Genomic DNA, 15,459 nt, shown 5'->3' on the forward strand with positions numbered 1-15,459 from the left:
GAACATCAGGTCTCTGGGCTTCTGGTCTCCCCCTTGGCACTTGAGAGCACCTGGGCAGGGCTGGCAGTCACCTTGGCGTCCCTGGAAAGTTGGCTGATCCCAGGCTCTCAGAGGAGTGATGCCAGGGCCTGACTGGGGCGGGAGTGGAAGGCCTGCACACAGAGCAGGCTAGCCCAGGAGCTGAAATCTCTGGCTTCTAATTCTGGCTCCACCAGTGATACTGGGTCCCTCATTTCCTCTGGCTGTGGCTTGAATTTGCCCCCGTGCCGACTGGGATAATCCCTCGCCATTCCCTCTTCCCAGAGGGGTAAGTGTACCGTAAAGTGGGTGGGGGAAGCCTAGGAGCTTAACTCTGTCAGGAGCTGGGACAGGAAGAACGTGGGTGTTTACCTGGGACGCCAGGCCAAGCCCCGTCTGTGGGAGGAGGAGAGAGCTTTGCTGCTGTGGAAAGGAGAGAAGATTTGACTGCAGACCTGGGTGAAAGGGGAGGAACAAAGGAGCAAACGAATCAAATCCAGGCCAGCTGAAAAGACATGCTCTACAGCTTTGGAACCATGATAACTGTCCCCGCCCCCCCACCCCCGCCCCACTACCTAATCATGTCCATCCACCCCGCCTCCAGCCTTGTGGAGAGGCTCCCATGGGCACTGTCAGGATTGCCACACACAGGTGGAGGCGAATCAGACACAGGGATACACAGATGTAAACAGCAGTCCCCAAACCAGTCCTTCTGCCTGCCCGCCTGTCTGGAGTGGTGCAAAGGCTGAGGAGGGTCAAGGCAACCCGCTCTGGGATTTGAGAACCAGGCCTGGAGAAACCCACGGGGGAAGGAGATGTGGGGATGACTACTAAGAATTCAAGCTGGAGCTGAGGATTTCCATTTTGCCTGCAGAAGCACCTGGGATGGCTACAAAGGCCTAGCCTGATCTGCAAAGATGCCGGATCAAGGGAATGGTACCATACAGCTCCAAAGGGCAGCAGCCAATTGGCAGAGGCTCTCGGCAGGACCCAGACATTGAACACTTGGGAGAAAAGGCTGAGAGAGAAGGGAAGAGCAGCGGGCAACTCTACCTGGTGGTATGGACTCTACCTGCTCATTGCATGGCCTGAGGATCGCTTTCTCCAGGAAAACTGTCCATGAAGGGCTCTGCCTGGATGGTGGTCGTGACAGTGGCCTCCCTCTAAGAAGAGCCACAGCCAGGAACTCTCACTCTCACTGTGGGAATGGGGCCATCAAATTACCGAAGCACACGATGAGGCAGGTCACCCCAAGCACTCAGCACACAGCAGAACTTTGGGCTCTCTGTCGTCCCTAAGCTGTTCTGGGTCACTGATGTGTAGATCTACTGATGCTGACCGTTTTGCTCCTCAGTCTAAAACAACCAGGGCTTAATTTTTCGTTATTAAAACACATAGGCAAAAAAGCTCTTGTAAGGAGCCCTGGACTGGGAGTCGGAAGCTTGAGTGCTAATAGTAATCTGACACTTACGTTGCCTTTTGAAATGTACAAAGCCTTCTCACATGCATTATTTCAAATAACTCTCAATAAGCTTGTGAGGCAGAGTTTTACTATGATTCCAGTTTTAGGGAGGAGAAAATGGAACCTCAGAGAGATTAGGTAAGTTTCTCAAGGAGACACAGCTAGCAGGGACTTTTTTTTAACCAGTGAGTTTTTCTGATTCCAAATACCAAACTGTTTCTTTCCCCCTGTGTCGTACACTGACCTCATTGGTTATATGCCTGAGCCAGTTTCACAACACCGCCTTTCAAAAAGAAACAGAGTGAACTGTTACCTTCCCTTTCCTATTCCAGAAGTATGATATGTACTGTTTAGCTAAGATAAATACTCACAGGTTCACATATGTTCTCATTCATCATCATAATAACACTCTGAGATGACTTGGTAACTAAGGATAACTATAACTTGGGCAGGTGCTAAGGACAGAAGGCAGAGTTACGTTTTCTTTGGGTTCTGGGTTTCCAAAGCCTCTCCTCGGGATTTGTACAATGGAGGGAAGCTTATACTTCATCACTTTCAGCCCTAGTTGGTGGAGATGGGAGAGGGAGAGGCAGTACAGTGCAATGCCAAGAACGTGGGTTTCCGACAGACTTTTATGGAACTTTCTAGTAGGTCACCGGTGACATAACACAAGGTTATTTTGAAAGATGTCAGGAAAATCACTCCGCAGAGCTCCTGGCATATCATGCTCAAGAAATGTTAGCTATTATTGTGAATATTCTAATCTGTTTGTTCTTGGCCAAGGAGAAGTTGCCTGTGAGTAACTTCCCTGCCAAAGAAAACCTGAAAACGCTCTCCACAGCCTGTGGGCGGCACTGCCGCTCTACCCAAATGGAATTCCAGCCTCCCAAGGGTGGAAGTCTGAGTCCACGTCCACAACCTGGGGAGATTTCCAAGGACCCGGGACTTATCTGGACTGCGATTCCCAAGGAGCTCCTCCTTCCTTGTTCTGCCCCAGCTCCTGCCACCCTTGCGCCTTCCGTCTCAACTGGCCATGAAATTGAGGACGATGGGAGGGGGAAGCAGAAAAGGAGACTCAACCTGAGGGCCACACCAGGTCGCTTCCTCGGGCCCTGAGGTGGACAAGCCGCTCTTAATACTAGAGGGTGAGCCAGTCAGCCACGCCCCACACTTGGGTCCCAGCAGGCAGAAGCAGATCCTTAGCACACTCATCTATGTAGAAGCCCCCAGGGTTTCTCACCTTGCTGCCCAGGCTGGGACTGAGATAGCAGGAACTGGGAGACAGACTGGAGGTGTCCGGGAACCAGCACAAGCTGCTGGAGCGGGTGGAGGGAAGCCATGTCCTGTGCAGGGAGATACAGGCATCACCGAATTTACAAGCTGCAAGTGTGGGCTCCATCTGCCCGCCGCCCATCTGTCCTGTGGGTCTCCATAGGGACCTTGCCCTATGCCTCTGTATCCCTGTGTCTGACACATAGCAGCTACCCCATTAATGATGGTGTTGTTACACCTCCTGCACTGAGCCGAGCTGTGCCTTGCTTAAACCTTGCCTTGTTATTTAACTTTTTTGTGTATCAGAAAGGTCTCCCAGCTAGACTGGTAACGCCCCAGGGGCACAGACTGTGGGCATTACCCATCTCTCAGAGGTTTATCCTAGAAATAACATGCAATCCCAATTTTCTAATTTTTAAAAAAAAAATCTCACGCCACTTGATATGCTAAAAGCCGCTTTTGTCTTGGCCATTTCCTGGTCCTGAACCTTTCCTGGAGGAAGAGGCACGTTATTCATTCTTAATAAAACCACCTTGATTAAACAGAAAGTCCGTTTCCCCTGGGTTCCTCCCAATAGCCCCCAAAAGGGAAATACTACTTCCCAATACCTGGGGGATCTGGGAGTCCTCTGTGACCTAGACCCCCAGGGTTCTGTGACCCCACAGGACTGAGCTTAGGTCTGTGCACAAAGGAAAGACTTGGTAAACCCTTGCTGAATAAAGAAGTGAAGGAATAAATGCACGTTCTAGTCTTAAATATTTCCAGGGAAGGGTCGGCTCTTTCCTCCCCTGGGAATCCAGATCGAGAAAGGGGCTTGCCGCGTGGACGCCCGCCTTCTCAGACATTTGTCGTTACTATTTCAGGTGCCTCTTTATTCCTTCTAGTATGACAAAACCTTGGGGGAGGAGAATGGGCTTACTGGGGACGGAGATGCTCTGTAACCACAGCAGCAGCTGTCATCATGGGGCTCCCCTGAATATGGCTGGCAGACCCCAGCCCCATCGTTAGGGGCGAGCTAACCCCATTGAAGGGGTTAGCTCCATTGTTTTGGCAAGATTGACTCCTTTTTCTTCCCTTCTTCCCATAACTAGCCAGGCTTCATCTTTCAGAGGATTTTTCTGTAACCCAGCCCCCCTCCCAATGCAGGCCTCCAAGTTTCCCTGCAGGGGATTTTTTTTAGCCCAATCTGCATTCACTGAGAGCCAGATCTAGAGGTGAAGCATTTTGCAGGAGGCTTGACTTAAACTCACTGGCCCTCTGAGAGTATCAGGGCTTCCCGACTCGGGCTGCCATTTACCCCAGACATTTGGTTTCCAGGTATCATGGCAGGTCCTTGACTCAGGTGGCATGGCCGATGAGAGAGGGTCTGCTGCAGGGAGTCACTGAGGTCCTCGGTTTTAATCTGTAAGTGGAGGCAGCGGGGAGAGCATCAGTTCTGGGCCTCCCCAGGCAGACAGAAGTAGAAACTTAGAGAAGACCGAGGCAGGAGATAAGGGACAAGCCTGGAGAGTCAAAGAACTAGCTCAGCGTCTACCGGGCTGCAGCTTGACTTTCCTGCCTGCGTGAGCCCTTCGGGCCGGGGCAGCTGGTAAGGGACAGGGGTGAGAGTCTCTCTGGAGTAACCATCCTCGAGATGGGGAATCCACCTGGATTGATCGTTCCCGAACACCATTCCGGAGCATGTGCTGGTTATATGCTCTTCCTCACTGAAACGCCAAAAGACGAGGAATTTTTGTAGTGACTTTAGACATTTCTTTTCGATTCCACGGTGATGTTCTTTTTCCTTGGGGGGTGGTATGTTAGAATTTCTTTTAGGAAATGATGGTGATCCTAGATGGTATTTTAAAAACTCCCCACTTTCACAAATTTAAAAAAAAAAATTGGCAACCCTTGACCAATCTCCTTTATATTATGTTTTTTTATTTTCCTGGTCCACGAAATCCCAAAGTCTGGGAGCCAGTTTCCCCTCCGTCCCCCCTTGTTTTCCACACTTGTCTGCCCTCTGCGTGCTGAGCTACCTTTGCAGCTGGCCTCTTCACCCATGTGGCTTAGGTGACAGTCCTTGCCTGTCTCCCTACAGGCGGGGACACGTCTCCTTCACAATCACTGCTGTAGTTGCAGCCTGAGGGGACTGTGGTGGTGTGCAAACTCTCTCCAGCCTCCACCACCCTTCGGTGGCAGCACCACCACCCACCTGTGGGCTTTCCAGGTGTCCAAGGGCAGGGCAGGAAGCACTACTTGTGCCCACCCCTCTTCCCACCCTGAGAACAACTACAGCAAGTCCCCTACATACGAACCTTCAAGTTGCAGACTTTCAGAGATGCGAACATGCATCTGGTTCCAGCAAGGAACCAGAACCTGTGCCATCACTGTCAGGCGTGAGTGACATTGCAGCTTGTCCTCCGTCTCTTATTGCTGACGATCCGTCAGCTCTACCGTCTCCCACCTCCTCTCCCTCCTCCAGTCAGTAACTCTTCTTGTCTGTTCACTCGATGCCAGCCCCTGTACGCCAGCGGTTGTACTGTACTACCGTACTTTTCAAGGTACTGTACTGTAAGATTAAAAATGTTTGCTTTATTTTTTGTGTTTGTTTGTTATGTATTATTTGTGTGAAAAGTATTATAAACCTATTACAGTACAGTACTATATAGCCGATTGTGTTAGTCGGGCACCTAGGCTCTCTTTGTTGGACTTGTGAACAAATTGGACTTAAGAATACGCTCTCAGAATGGAACTCATTTGTATGTAGGGCACTTACTGTACCCTCTTGCAGCATTTCAGGAAGTCCATTGTGGGGATGGGGGCGTTGGGTAGGGAGTATGCAAGTGACTTTGGATTCATATAATATGGCAGGGAGCTTGGGATCTAGACCATACCTTATAAAAGACATTGGGCGACCCTCTGATGGAACCTCCTGGCCATAGTGACCCTGGCTTAAAGCATTTTCATGGTCTATACAGGGAATATCACTGACGTCCTGGAATCTTTTCTGTATTAGTTTAACCCAAGGTAAAGGTTCAGACTAACAGCTCTACCTGTGTTTAATCGCTGTGGAAGAATGGTGCTCTGGATTACTCAACCAAGAGTTCCCTTTGGTTGGAGAGTTAGGAAGATGTTGTTGAGTGACAGAGACTGAGGAGGGAGCTCACGTCCTAAATACGGTGCCTTGTACATAGTGGGAACTGAATGCATGCTAACTGAATAAAAGACGTAATCAGAATCCACCTCTCCATCCTTCAGCGGGTTACAGCGAGGAAGACATCAAACAGGGAGCTAGAACTTGTTTCCAGTCCTAACTCTGACTCTAACTGACGATATAACCTTGAGCAATCATTTCATATCTATGAGACTTGGTTTCCCCATCAGTTGTATGATTCTACATCATTTTTCTTTCAGTCCTAGAATGGAATTATAAAATTCCAATTCCGTGGTGTATTTGGCAGAATCTGGCTAGTCCACGTTGCTGTAGTGTTCTTAGATAAAGCAGATCTAAACAGCACTAGGAAGTCCTAGTTGCGCCCAAATTGGTAAGAGGATGCTTCTTTTAGGGACAGTCTTTACAAATCACTCCTCTCTTCTCTCACCTAAGGAGGCTATTCTGGAGTCTTGGAAGCAAAGAAGAGGAAGGGAGAGTGTCAGGAAGTAGCACAATGGGGGCAGAGAGTTAGACATCAGGAAAACTCCAAAGGCATTGCCCCCCAGGAGTGATCCCCAGGACAGCCGCCATCCCTACCCCCAGTGCCCTTCAGCTCTCCCCACCCACACTTGGTATCTCCATCTAAGAAGCTTGCTGTCCTAGTTCTTCCCCCAGAAATTAGAGTTTTCACATCCTAGATTCCGGGGAAACATTTGTTAGCAGGTTTTAAAAAGCTCAAAATAGATGGTAAACTACTTATTTCAAACCACCACCAATCTTAAGCTTTGCTCAGAGGGGAGATTTTACTTAAGGGAAGCCTCCCTTCCCCACATCTCCCTTCTGCAACCCCCTCCTTCTCCTGGACGTCCCTCATCCCGAGTGGGGATAGGTGAGGCAGGATGGAGGGGGACGGAGGGAGAACATGGAAAATTGGAGCTCAAAGCACACTGGTGGAACCACCGCAGGCAGCTTGGCGCGGCTCCAGCTCAGAGGCAAGTGGCAGGGTTCCTTTATAGACTCATTATGCGCAACGGGGAGATAAGGGGGTGCAGCTATGACACAGCTTGAAAACATGTGCTTTGCCTCCAACCTGGGTGCTATCTGTTAGAATCAGTGCCAGGTCTTCCTGCAACACTTAATTTCAGAAACCAGCACCATCATGAAAGAAAACTCACTCTTTCATCTGCTTCCTGGATCAATTGCCCTCCAAACTCTTTTAGGGGCACTGCCGACCTCCCACTTCTGAAAATGAAGTGTCTGATAGCAAAAATAAATCCCTCTGGGTGTTAGCCTGGGGCGTTTTGACAACTCTGTGTGTTCCTCTTCTCAGTTCTTACTTGATTAACCTCTTACTCTTTCATTTTTCATAATTCATTACCCCTTGTGTGTGAGCTGCTGACGGTAAACCCCAAAGGAGACAATCCTAAACAAACCAATCTGAAAGACAGTGAAGCAGACCACTTCTCCTGTGACAAATTCTAAAATCTCCACTTTGGTCGGTGGGTCTCAGAAAGAGTAGAGCTGTACCAGGAGGAGAAGAAGATACAGCGGCAACTCTGCCTGCCCTCCCGACCCCGGCACACTTCTCCGACGATTCTCTGAGAGTTCAGGGGCTAGCTAAGACAATAAGAAATCAAGTCCCTTCCAAATCCAAAAAGCCCTTTCACAGCTGTCGAATGGAAAAGTTTGGAGCCTTTCCAGGCAACTGGGTGTTGGCCGTGGATTGGGAAAACGAGACAGACTTCTGTTGGATCTCATTGACTTCTAATGTGAGAACCGGAGGCAAATTGGATGAAGACCCAATTTCCCCCGTACTTGTGAAAACCCAACCAAACCCACAGCCTGTCTGGAACCGTGAAGATTGTCTCCAGGGTCCCTTTGGAGCTTCTTCTCATGCAAGTGAAATATTTCTCCAGGCCCTGTTTGGGATGGACTAATCCCTGGGGATGTGGGCCACCACAGAGGCCTCTGCCTGGTCACAGCCATCGGTCATCCCATCCAGATGTTAGACATGGCTTGTTAGTTCAGGATCTTCTCCACCCACTGAGCTGTGCAAAGGTGTTACACTGAGTCTTGGGCAGTGACCCGGGAGGTAGAAAGGTATCGTGGGTGATTATCTTTTCTAATCCCAGCGAACTCCCCGACATCACCTGCTTTAGAAAGAAATAGCCTCATTCTGGGAAGAGAGAGCCCCTTCTGAGGAACTGGAAACCCTTCATACATTTCTTACTTGGCTTCACCGCCCAGCCAGGAAGTGTGGGGATGAGTGTTTATCTTCCCATCTCACAGAGACCAGGAGTGCTTCAGAGATGCATGTAAAGTTACAGGACAAGACACTGGCTAAACGCTACAAGACAATGGTCCTCTGACCCTCCCCAGGCACTCTATCTACAAAACAATACTACAAACATCTCAGGGATGGGAGAGAGAACAGACCACAGGTGATGTTCTGGCCCAGACCTACACTTGGACCTCCTTATTAACCATCTGTTTGGGGTCATGCAATGGGGCTGGAGTACTTAGCCTTAGCCCCCTCCCCGGGACATTTCACGTGGCTCTCTCTTGGGGGGGAAACAACTCAACATTAATGAATATATCACTGGCGATGAAAATGATCAAAGCTGTAGTGCCAGTTGCATAACTCGTTTGTGGAAAGTGTTTCATAAACATTTCACAAGAAGGAGAATTTCAAAGCGTGAACATCTCCCAACCTGCCTTCAATTACAGGCAAGATTTTTTTTCTTTCTTCCCCCCTTCTATACGTCTCCCTAGCAGTGAGGAAGAGTTTCTGTTTCGTAACTGATCTATAAAAGGGTTGACAAACGTTTTGCTCATGAAAAGATCCTAAAAATATATTCCAAGCGGTAGAGTAGGGCAGGCTGGTAACTTATCTCAGACGAACAAGGCTGAGAGCCCCCTAAGAGATGCTGGCTGTATTTTTGCTTGGGGGACTCTCCTTTCTCCATGGCTCCTGGCCGCTCCCTATGAGTCCAAGGCTCCTGCCTCTTTGGATGCTACCCTGAATTACCTGGGGAGATGGCCTCATCCAGTCCCTGGTCTCTAGTCAGACCTACGACAGACCAGCCTAGGCACACCTTTGCCCATGCACATTGGGATCTTCTCCTGGAAAGCATCGAACTTCTAGACAAAAGAGTGATGGAAGTGAGGAGACATGGGGCCCTTTAATAAACATACGGTTTCTTAGGAGGCTGGAGCCACTTAGAGTTGTTCCCTCCCGAAAAGAAGCTTTCCAAAGAGGCATCCTTGTTTTTCCTGCTTGTACCTCCTCTGGAAAGGCAAAAAGCTTATCAGTCATGTTGTTTAATGCTTTGGCTTCAGTTCTTAGGGCACAGCACTGCTAGTGCTGACACATATCTGAAAAAACCCCATCATTCTAAGCCCATAAACATTTTCTTCTCCCTCTGGCATATAGGTCCGTGCATTCAAGTTTTAAAACTCTAGGAAGGAGCTGTGCTCTCTTTGAGGACACATCCTCCCAGATATTTTTGGTGCCCAGGACTTGAACAACTTTAACCATTGTACCACTTCCCAGCCCTCGGGAGATGCCAGCAGCGTCTGCTTCCAGTGAGGAGCTGGATTGAAGCAAGTTCTCTTTTTTGACCCAGATCTTTTTTTTTTTTTTGGCCACGCCACACAGCTTGAAGGATCTTACTTCCCTGACCAGGGATTGAACCCGGGCCCCAGCTGTGAAAGCACCGAGTCCTAACCACTGGACAGCCAGGGAATTCCCAACCCTGATCTGTCTTGAGTCAGAGTCTTCTGGTTTTCCTGGTTTCCTACCTGTTGGACAAGGGCACAGAGCTACCTTCTCTGGTTCTTTGGCTGGGAAGGAGCGCCACACAGAACTGTTGATTCGCCCACATAGATGGCTGCTCTGCCCCGCAAGAAGTGGAATGGCAGGAGGTGGGGTGGGGTAAGAAATGCTGAGCACGGTCTCAGAATCAGACTCTGAGAACTGTTTGCCAGTGGCTCTTCTTGGGAATCATCTTGTGTGTGAGTGCTGGCTGTCATCACACTGGGTTCTTTTGCATACATTGGGTTGCCTATCATGGGAAGACTCTGTAATCCTTTTTAGAGCAGGGAATGGAAAAAAAAAAAAAGAAAAAGACATCCAGGAAACAAGTACAAGGCTCAGAATCAACCAGGAGACCGGACTTTGGGCTCTGTCCCTGCCTCTAAAAACCTGCATGATCTAATATTTATTTACTGCACTCATCCATGTAGGCCTAGATTATGCCTCCACAAAAGGAGGAAAATAGATGAGATGGAACCTACTTAAGAAATTTGGAATGTATAGAAGAGAGAGTGAGCATTGACTTGTGAGCCTACAAATGTGTTTATTGTGTCATTAGACACAATATTGTGTCTATTTATTGTGTCATTAGACACAATATTGTGTCTATTTATTATTATTTAATTTATTGTGTCATTTTGCAGATGAAAAGACTGAGGCTTGGAAAAGTTAAGACACTGGCTGAAAGTTACACTGCTGGTAAATAATAGATCTGGGATGTCAATCCACATCTATTTGATTCCATAGTTCTTCTACATAAACCTGACTACCATGTGTGATAGAATCATAGACTCTTCAAGGTAGCTTAGCGCGGACTGTGTCGGGTGCGTGCAAGACATTCAACAAGTGTTGATTCCCTTCCTTCTCCATCAGAACTGGAAGGAAATGTAGCTATCACCTGGTTCAACTGGCTCATTTTACAGCTGTGACTCCTGATGTCCAGAGAGGAGAAATCACCTGCTCAGGGCAACACAGCTAGAGCTGCAGGCAAGCCAGGCCTGGAGACTAAGGCAGGGCCCCTGAGGACTGGTCTCCTAACGTTCCACCCAGTATTTGGTCCATTCCGCTGCACTGCAGCATGGCTCTATCTTCTATCTCTATCACTCTGATGCTGTTGCCTATTCTGGCTCCTCAAGTAACTCAGTAGTAACCCTAATCCCATTGCTCTAATAAGATTTAATCTCAGTCCTGATTCAGAGTTCTCCATTACTACACAGGGTAAGGTTTAGGCACAGATAAAGCACACATCTACTTGATGTGTAACCTAATACACTTGGCTTGAGAACGAGCATTCTGTATTCCCTTGACTCTCACATGGATGAATTAACTCCAGGGGATTGATATTTGCTTTTTTCCTCCCTCATCATGAGGAAGAGAGGTAGAGAGGGGAAAGGCAAGGCTCAGCCATGCCATGAAATCCTCACGCCAGTGTACATTTTACTCTGGGGCCCAAAGGAGACTAATGAAAGGAAGGACAGATGCCTTGCTCGTCCCGGACACACAGACACACATGCCCACACATGCATGCATACACACCAACCTGTGACTATGAAGCGCTATACAGATTAGCTCCAAGAGCATCAGTTCGAGAAAGGGAAAAAGGAATATTTTTAAAGCATTTTAGAAATTAAAAAGCACTTTCAAAAGTATCATCATTTATTCTTCATGATGATTCAACAAGGGAAAAAATCTTATCCAACCATTTATACAGATGTAGGAACCAAGAGTAGGAGGAATTAATATGTCCATCACACAGCCACGAAAAGCAGAGCCTGACTTTCTATTTGGGTCTTTGGCTTCCAGGCCCTCTTTTGCCTATACCACTCTGTAAGGCGGCCCCACTGGGTTGCCACCCAGAATTTCCCACGTAAAAATGAGCTTGTTGACCTCTGCCTCCCCATGTGCTATGTTGTTTGCACGTGTGGTGCACAGTTGGTGTAAACATTTCCATCCGCAAGTGTAGCCTGGGACTTTTACATGGATGTGAGGCTGACATAGTTATCGGAAGCAAACTTTCAACAAGTCTGAATGAGATTCTCTTTGGCATCCCCTGGGGAACTGCCTGTGACCTGGAAGCCTGTCTCTGAAAGCCTGAGTGTTGGCTATAAATGCACGTAAAAGGCTTTTCCCTGGTAAGATTCATATTTGAGAACAGTCTTCTAAGTAAGGCTGAGGCCCTTATCTCTTGTATTCTTCTTGTACCCCAAATAAAACGAGGCACCTCTGTGGCCCTCTGACACCAGGTCTGCCCCAACAGCAGTTGGAGTAGACAGTCCTCCATGTGACATGCTTTAAGCAGAGGTTTTCCTGCCCCTTCCCAGTTTAGCTCAATAAATATTGGGTATACACCCATTGTATACCAAGAGGAACTGGGACACAAAGGTGAATAGGACCTTCCAGATTAATTAGGAGACAGCAAGTAAAAAAGCAATTACCTAGAGTGCGGTACTTACAGCAATGGGAAGGCGGTACAGTGGTCACATGGAAAGGTTGTGATTTGCTTTGTCAGGGCAGAGGATAGCTAGAGAAAGGGGAATGAGGTAGGAAGTCTCCACGGAAGAGAAGTGAAGCCTCTGAGGAGCCCTGAAGGACAAAGACAGTTTCACCAGGAGAAGATAAAGCAGGGCATGCCAGGAAATGGGAGCAGCTGGTACACAGTCACAGATGGTGAAACAGGGCTTCATGTTCAGGAGCGACAAGCTATTCAGCGTCACAGCAGCGTGGGGTGGGAGAGGCCTGGGCAAACAGCCAGGGCCTGACGACAGAGGTCCTGTGGGTCACACAAAGGAGTCAAGGCTGGACTCGGGGGCAAAGTGTAACTCAAGTAAAGGGCAGGGACACGCGAGAGTTTTGTTTAGTTCGATTATGTTAACAGCTGTGTGGAAAATGGATTTGAAGAGAGGACAACTGTAAGTGGGACAGCTAGTTACAAAAGCTGTTTATTGCAATAGTCTAGGTAAAGAACTGATGAGGACATGCCTAAGGCCAAAACAGTAAGAACGGAGAAGAGGAGACAGAATGGGAAGTTTTTAGGATAGAAAATGTATTTCCACCCCTAAAGGTTTATCCTTTATAACGAAGGACTATTTCAGGAATTCTCTGTTGAATGCCTGCAGGACTGAAAGAACTAACACAGAAAAAATTCTGAAAGGACATAATCCAACTGCTAATAAGAGATGGAGTGGAGGGTATTTGGGGTTTCAGAAGGTATTCACTTTCTAAGTCAAATATTACCGCAGTGTTCAAATTTTTAAAGGTAATTATTCATTTTAAATTAGAAAAAATTAAGATTAATCTTAATTTAAAATTAATATTAAAAATAGTAAGCACTCAAAATTTCATTAGTCTGTATGGAAGTTCTTAGTTTATGAGGTATTCAAGTTAGTTACAGTTCCCTTCTTTACCTGGTGAAAGGGAAGTCTTGGGAGGTTTAGGGGCACATTTTCTAAATAAACACACATATACGCAGATATGTGTATTCTGTGTGTGCGTGTGTGTATTTTTTTTTAGCAATAACTGGGAATCCATCTCCTTCTTCTGCCGCATCTTGAGTCATTGTCTACCAGCAGGCAACACCTGTAGGTCTGTGGCCTACAGACCTCACTTATACCTTTCCATGATGTTCTACAGCTTACAAAGTACTTTCAAACATATCAGTTTGGTCTATTTTCAGAATATTCCCATGAGATTGAAAAGGCAAGTGATGCTATTCCTGTTTTACTGTTGAGGAAAACAAGGTTCATGAAAGGTAAATGGTGTATCCAAGGTACATGGCTGGCTAGCAGGAAAGCTCTGATTTGAACTCAAGTTATCTGATTTAAAATTCAACACTTCTTTCAAATTTCTAGGATTTTCTGAGGAAGTTTCCCAAATAAGTGGATTTTCAGTCACTGAAATATATTTCTTACATCTCCAAACCCTTTATTTCAGTTTTGGATAGATACTTATTGGTTTCATTTTTGAATAGAGATCTTGTATTTTATACATCTCTACTTGCCCTTAAAGAGTACTTGACAAAGATATCACAAATAAAGAAAATTACAGGCCAGCATTACTGATGAACATAGATGCAAAAATCCTCAACAAAATATTAGCAAACTGAATCCAACAATACATTAAAAATGTCATGTACCATGATCAAGTGGGATTTATTCCAGGGCTGCAAGGATGGTTCAGTATTCACCAATCAATCTGTGTGATATACCACATTAACAAATTAAAGAATAAAAAATTATATGACCGTCTCAATAGATGCAGAAAAGGCTTTTGACAAAAGTCAACAACATCCTTCTACAAAAACTCTCCACAAAGTGAATATAGAGGGAACATACCTCAACATAATAAATGCCATATATAACAAGTCTACAGCTAACATCATACTCAATGGTGAAAAACTGAAGGCATTTCCTCTAAGATTAGGACCAAGACAAGGATGCCCACTTTTATGCAACATAGTATGGGAAGTTCTAGCCACAGCTACCAGACAAGAAAGAAATAAGAGCTATCCAAATCAGAAAAGAAGAAGGAAAACTGTCGTCACTGTTTGCAGATGACATTATACCATACATAGAACATCCTAAACACACTACCAAGAAACTACTAGAGCTCATCCATGAATTCAGTAAAGTTTCAGGATACAAAATTAATATACAGAAATCTGTTGCACTTCTATACACTAACAATGAACTATCAGAAGGAGAAATTAAAACAATTCCATTTAAAATCACATCAAAAAGAATAAAATACCTCGGAATAAATCTAACTAAGGAGGTAAAAGACATGTACTCAGAACTGATGAAGGAAACTGAAGATGACACAAACAGATGGAAAGACACACCATGTTCATGGGTTAGAAGAATTAATATTGCTAAAATGACCAAGGCAATCTCTAGACTCAATGCAATCACTATCAAAATACCAATGGCATTATTCACAGGACTAGAAGAAATAAAATTATTTGTTGTATGGAAATTTGTACGGAAACACAAAAGACCCGAATAGCCAAAACAATCTTGAGAGAAAGAACAGAGCTGAAGGTATCATGCTCCCTGACTTCAGACTATATTACAAAGATACAGTAATCAAAACAGTATGGTAATGGTACAAAAACAGACACATAGATCAATGGAACTGAATATAGAACCCAGAAATAAATGCACACACTATGGTCAATTAATTTACAAAAAAGAGGCACGAATATACAATGGGGAAAAGGCAGTCTCTTCAATAAGTGGTACTGGAAAAGCTGGACAGCTACTTGTAAAAGAATGAAATTAGAACATTTTTTTTCACACCATATACGAAAATAAATTCAAAATGGATTAAAGACCTAAATGTAAGCCCAGAAACCATAAAACTCCTAGAAGAAAACATAGGAAGAACACTCTTTAACATAAATTGTAGCAATAGTTTTTGGATGGATCTGTCTCATAAGGCAAAATAAAATTTAAAAAAATTAAATTAAATAAAATAAACAAGACCTAATTAACTTAAAAAGCTTTTGTGCAGCAAACAAAACCATCGACAAAACAAAAAGACAGCCTACTGAGAATATCTTCTCCTATGGGAGAAGATATTTGCAAATGATATGACCAATAAGGGGTCAATATCCAAAATATATAAACAGCTCATACAACTCAATATAAAAAAAAAATCAAGCAACTCAATTAAAACCTGGGAAGAAGTACTGAATAGACATTTTTCCAAAGAAGACATAAAGATGGCCAACAGGCACATGAAAAGGATGCTTGACATTGC

General features: G+C 45.7%; 1 protein-coding gene across 17 annotated transcripts in view; it reads right to left on the reverse strand.

Moving 5' to 3' along the window:
• The window catches only part of POU2F3 (POU class 2 homeobox 3), a 79,989-nt gene that overhangs the window by 14,624 nt on the left and 49,906 nt on the right, over positions 1 to 15,459 (reverse strand). For 4 of the 17 annotated variants that reach the window (XM_027082017.1, XM_027082034.1, XM_027082021.1 and 1 more), the window contains 3 exons: positions 4,050 to 4,154; positions 2,721 to 2,823; positions 391 to 473 (listed from right to left, as the gene is read on the reverse strand). In XM_027082017.1, the coding sequence (XP_026937818.1) occupies positions 391 to 473; positions 2,721 to 2,823; positions 4,050 to 4,154 (291 nt within the window). Of the gene's footprint in view, positions 1 to 390; positions 474 to 2,720; positions 2,824 to 4,002; positions 4,155 to 5,049; positions 5,304 to 9,083; positions 9,177 to 13,834; positions 13,854 to 15,459 lie in introns of those variants that run through there. The other 13 variants (XM_027082032.1, XM_027082026.1, XM_027082029.1 and 10 more) reach the window with 8 other exon arrangements.

Source organism: Aethalodelphis obliquidens, unplaced genomic scaffold, assembly GCF_003676395.1.
Source record: "Aethalodelphis obliquidens isolate GAN/ISIS:26980383/991018 unplaced genomic scaffold, ASM367639v1 scaffold46, whole genome shotgun sequence".
Lineage (NCBI taxonomy): Eukaryota > Metazoa > Chordata > Mammalia > Artiodactyla > Delphinidae > Aethalodelphis > Aethalodelphis obliquidens.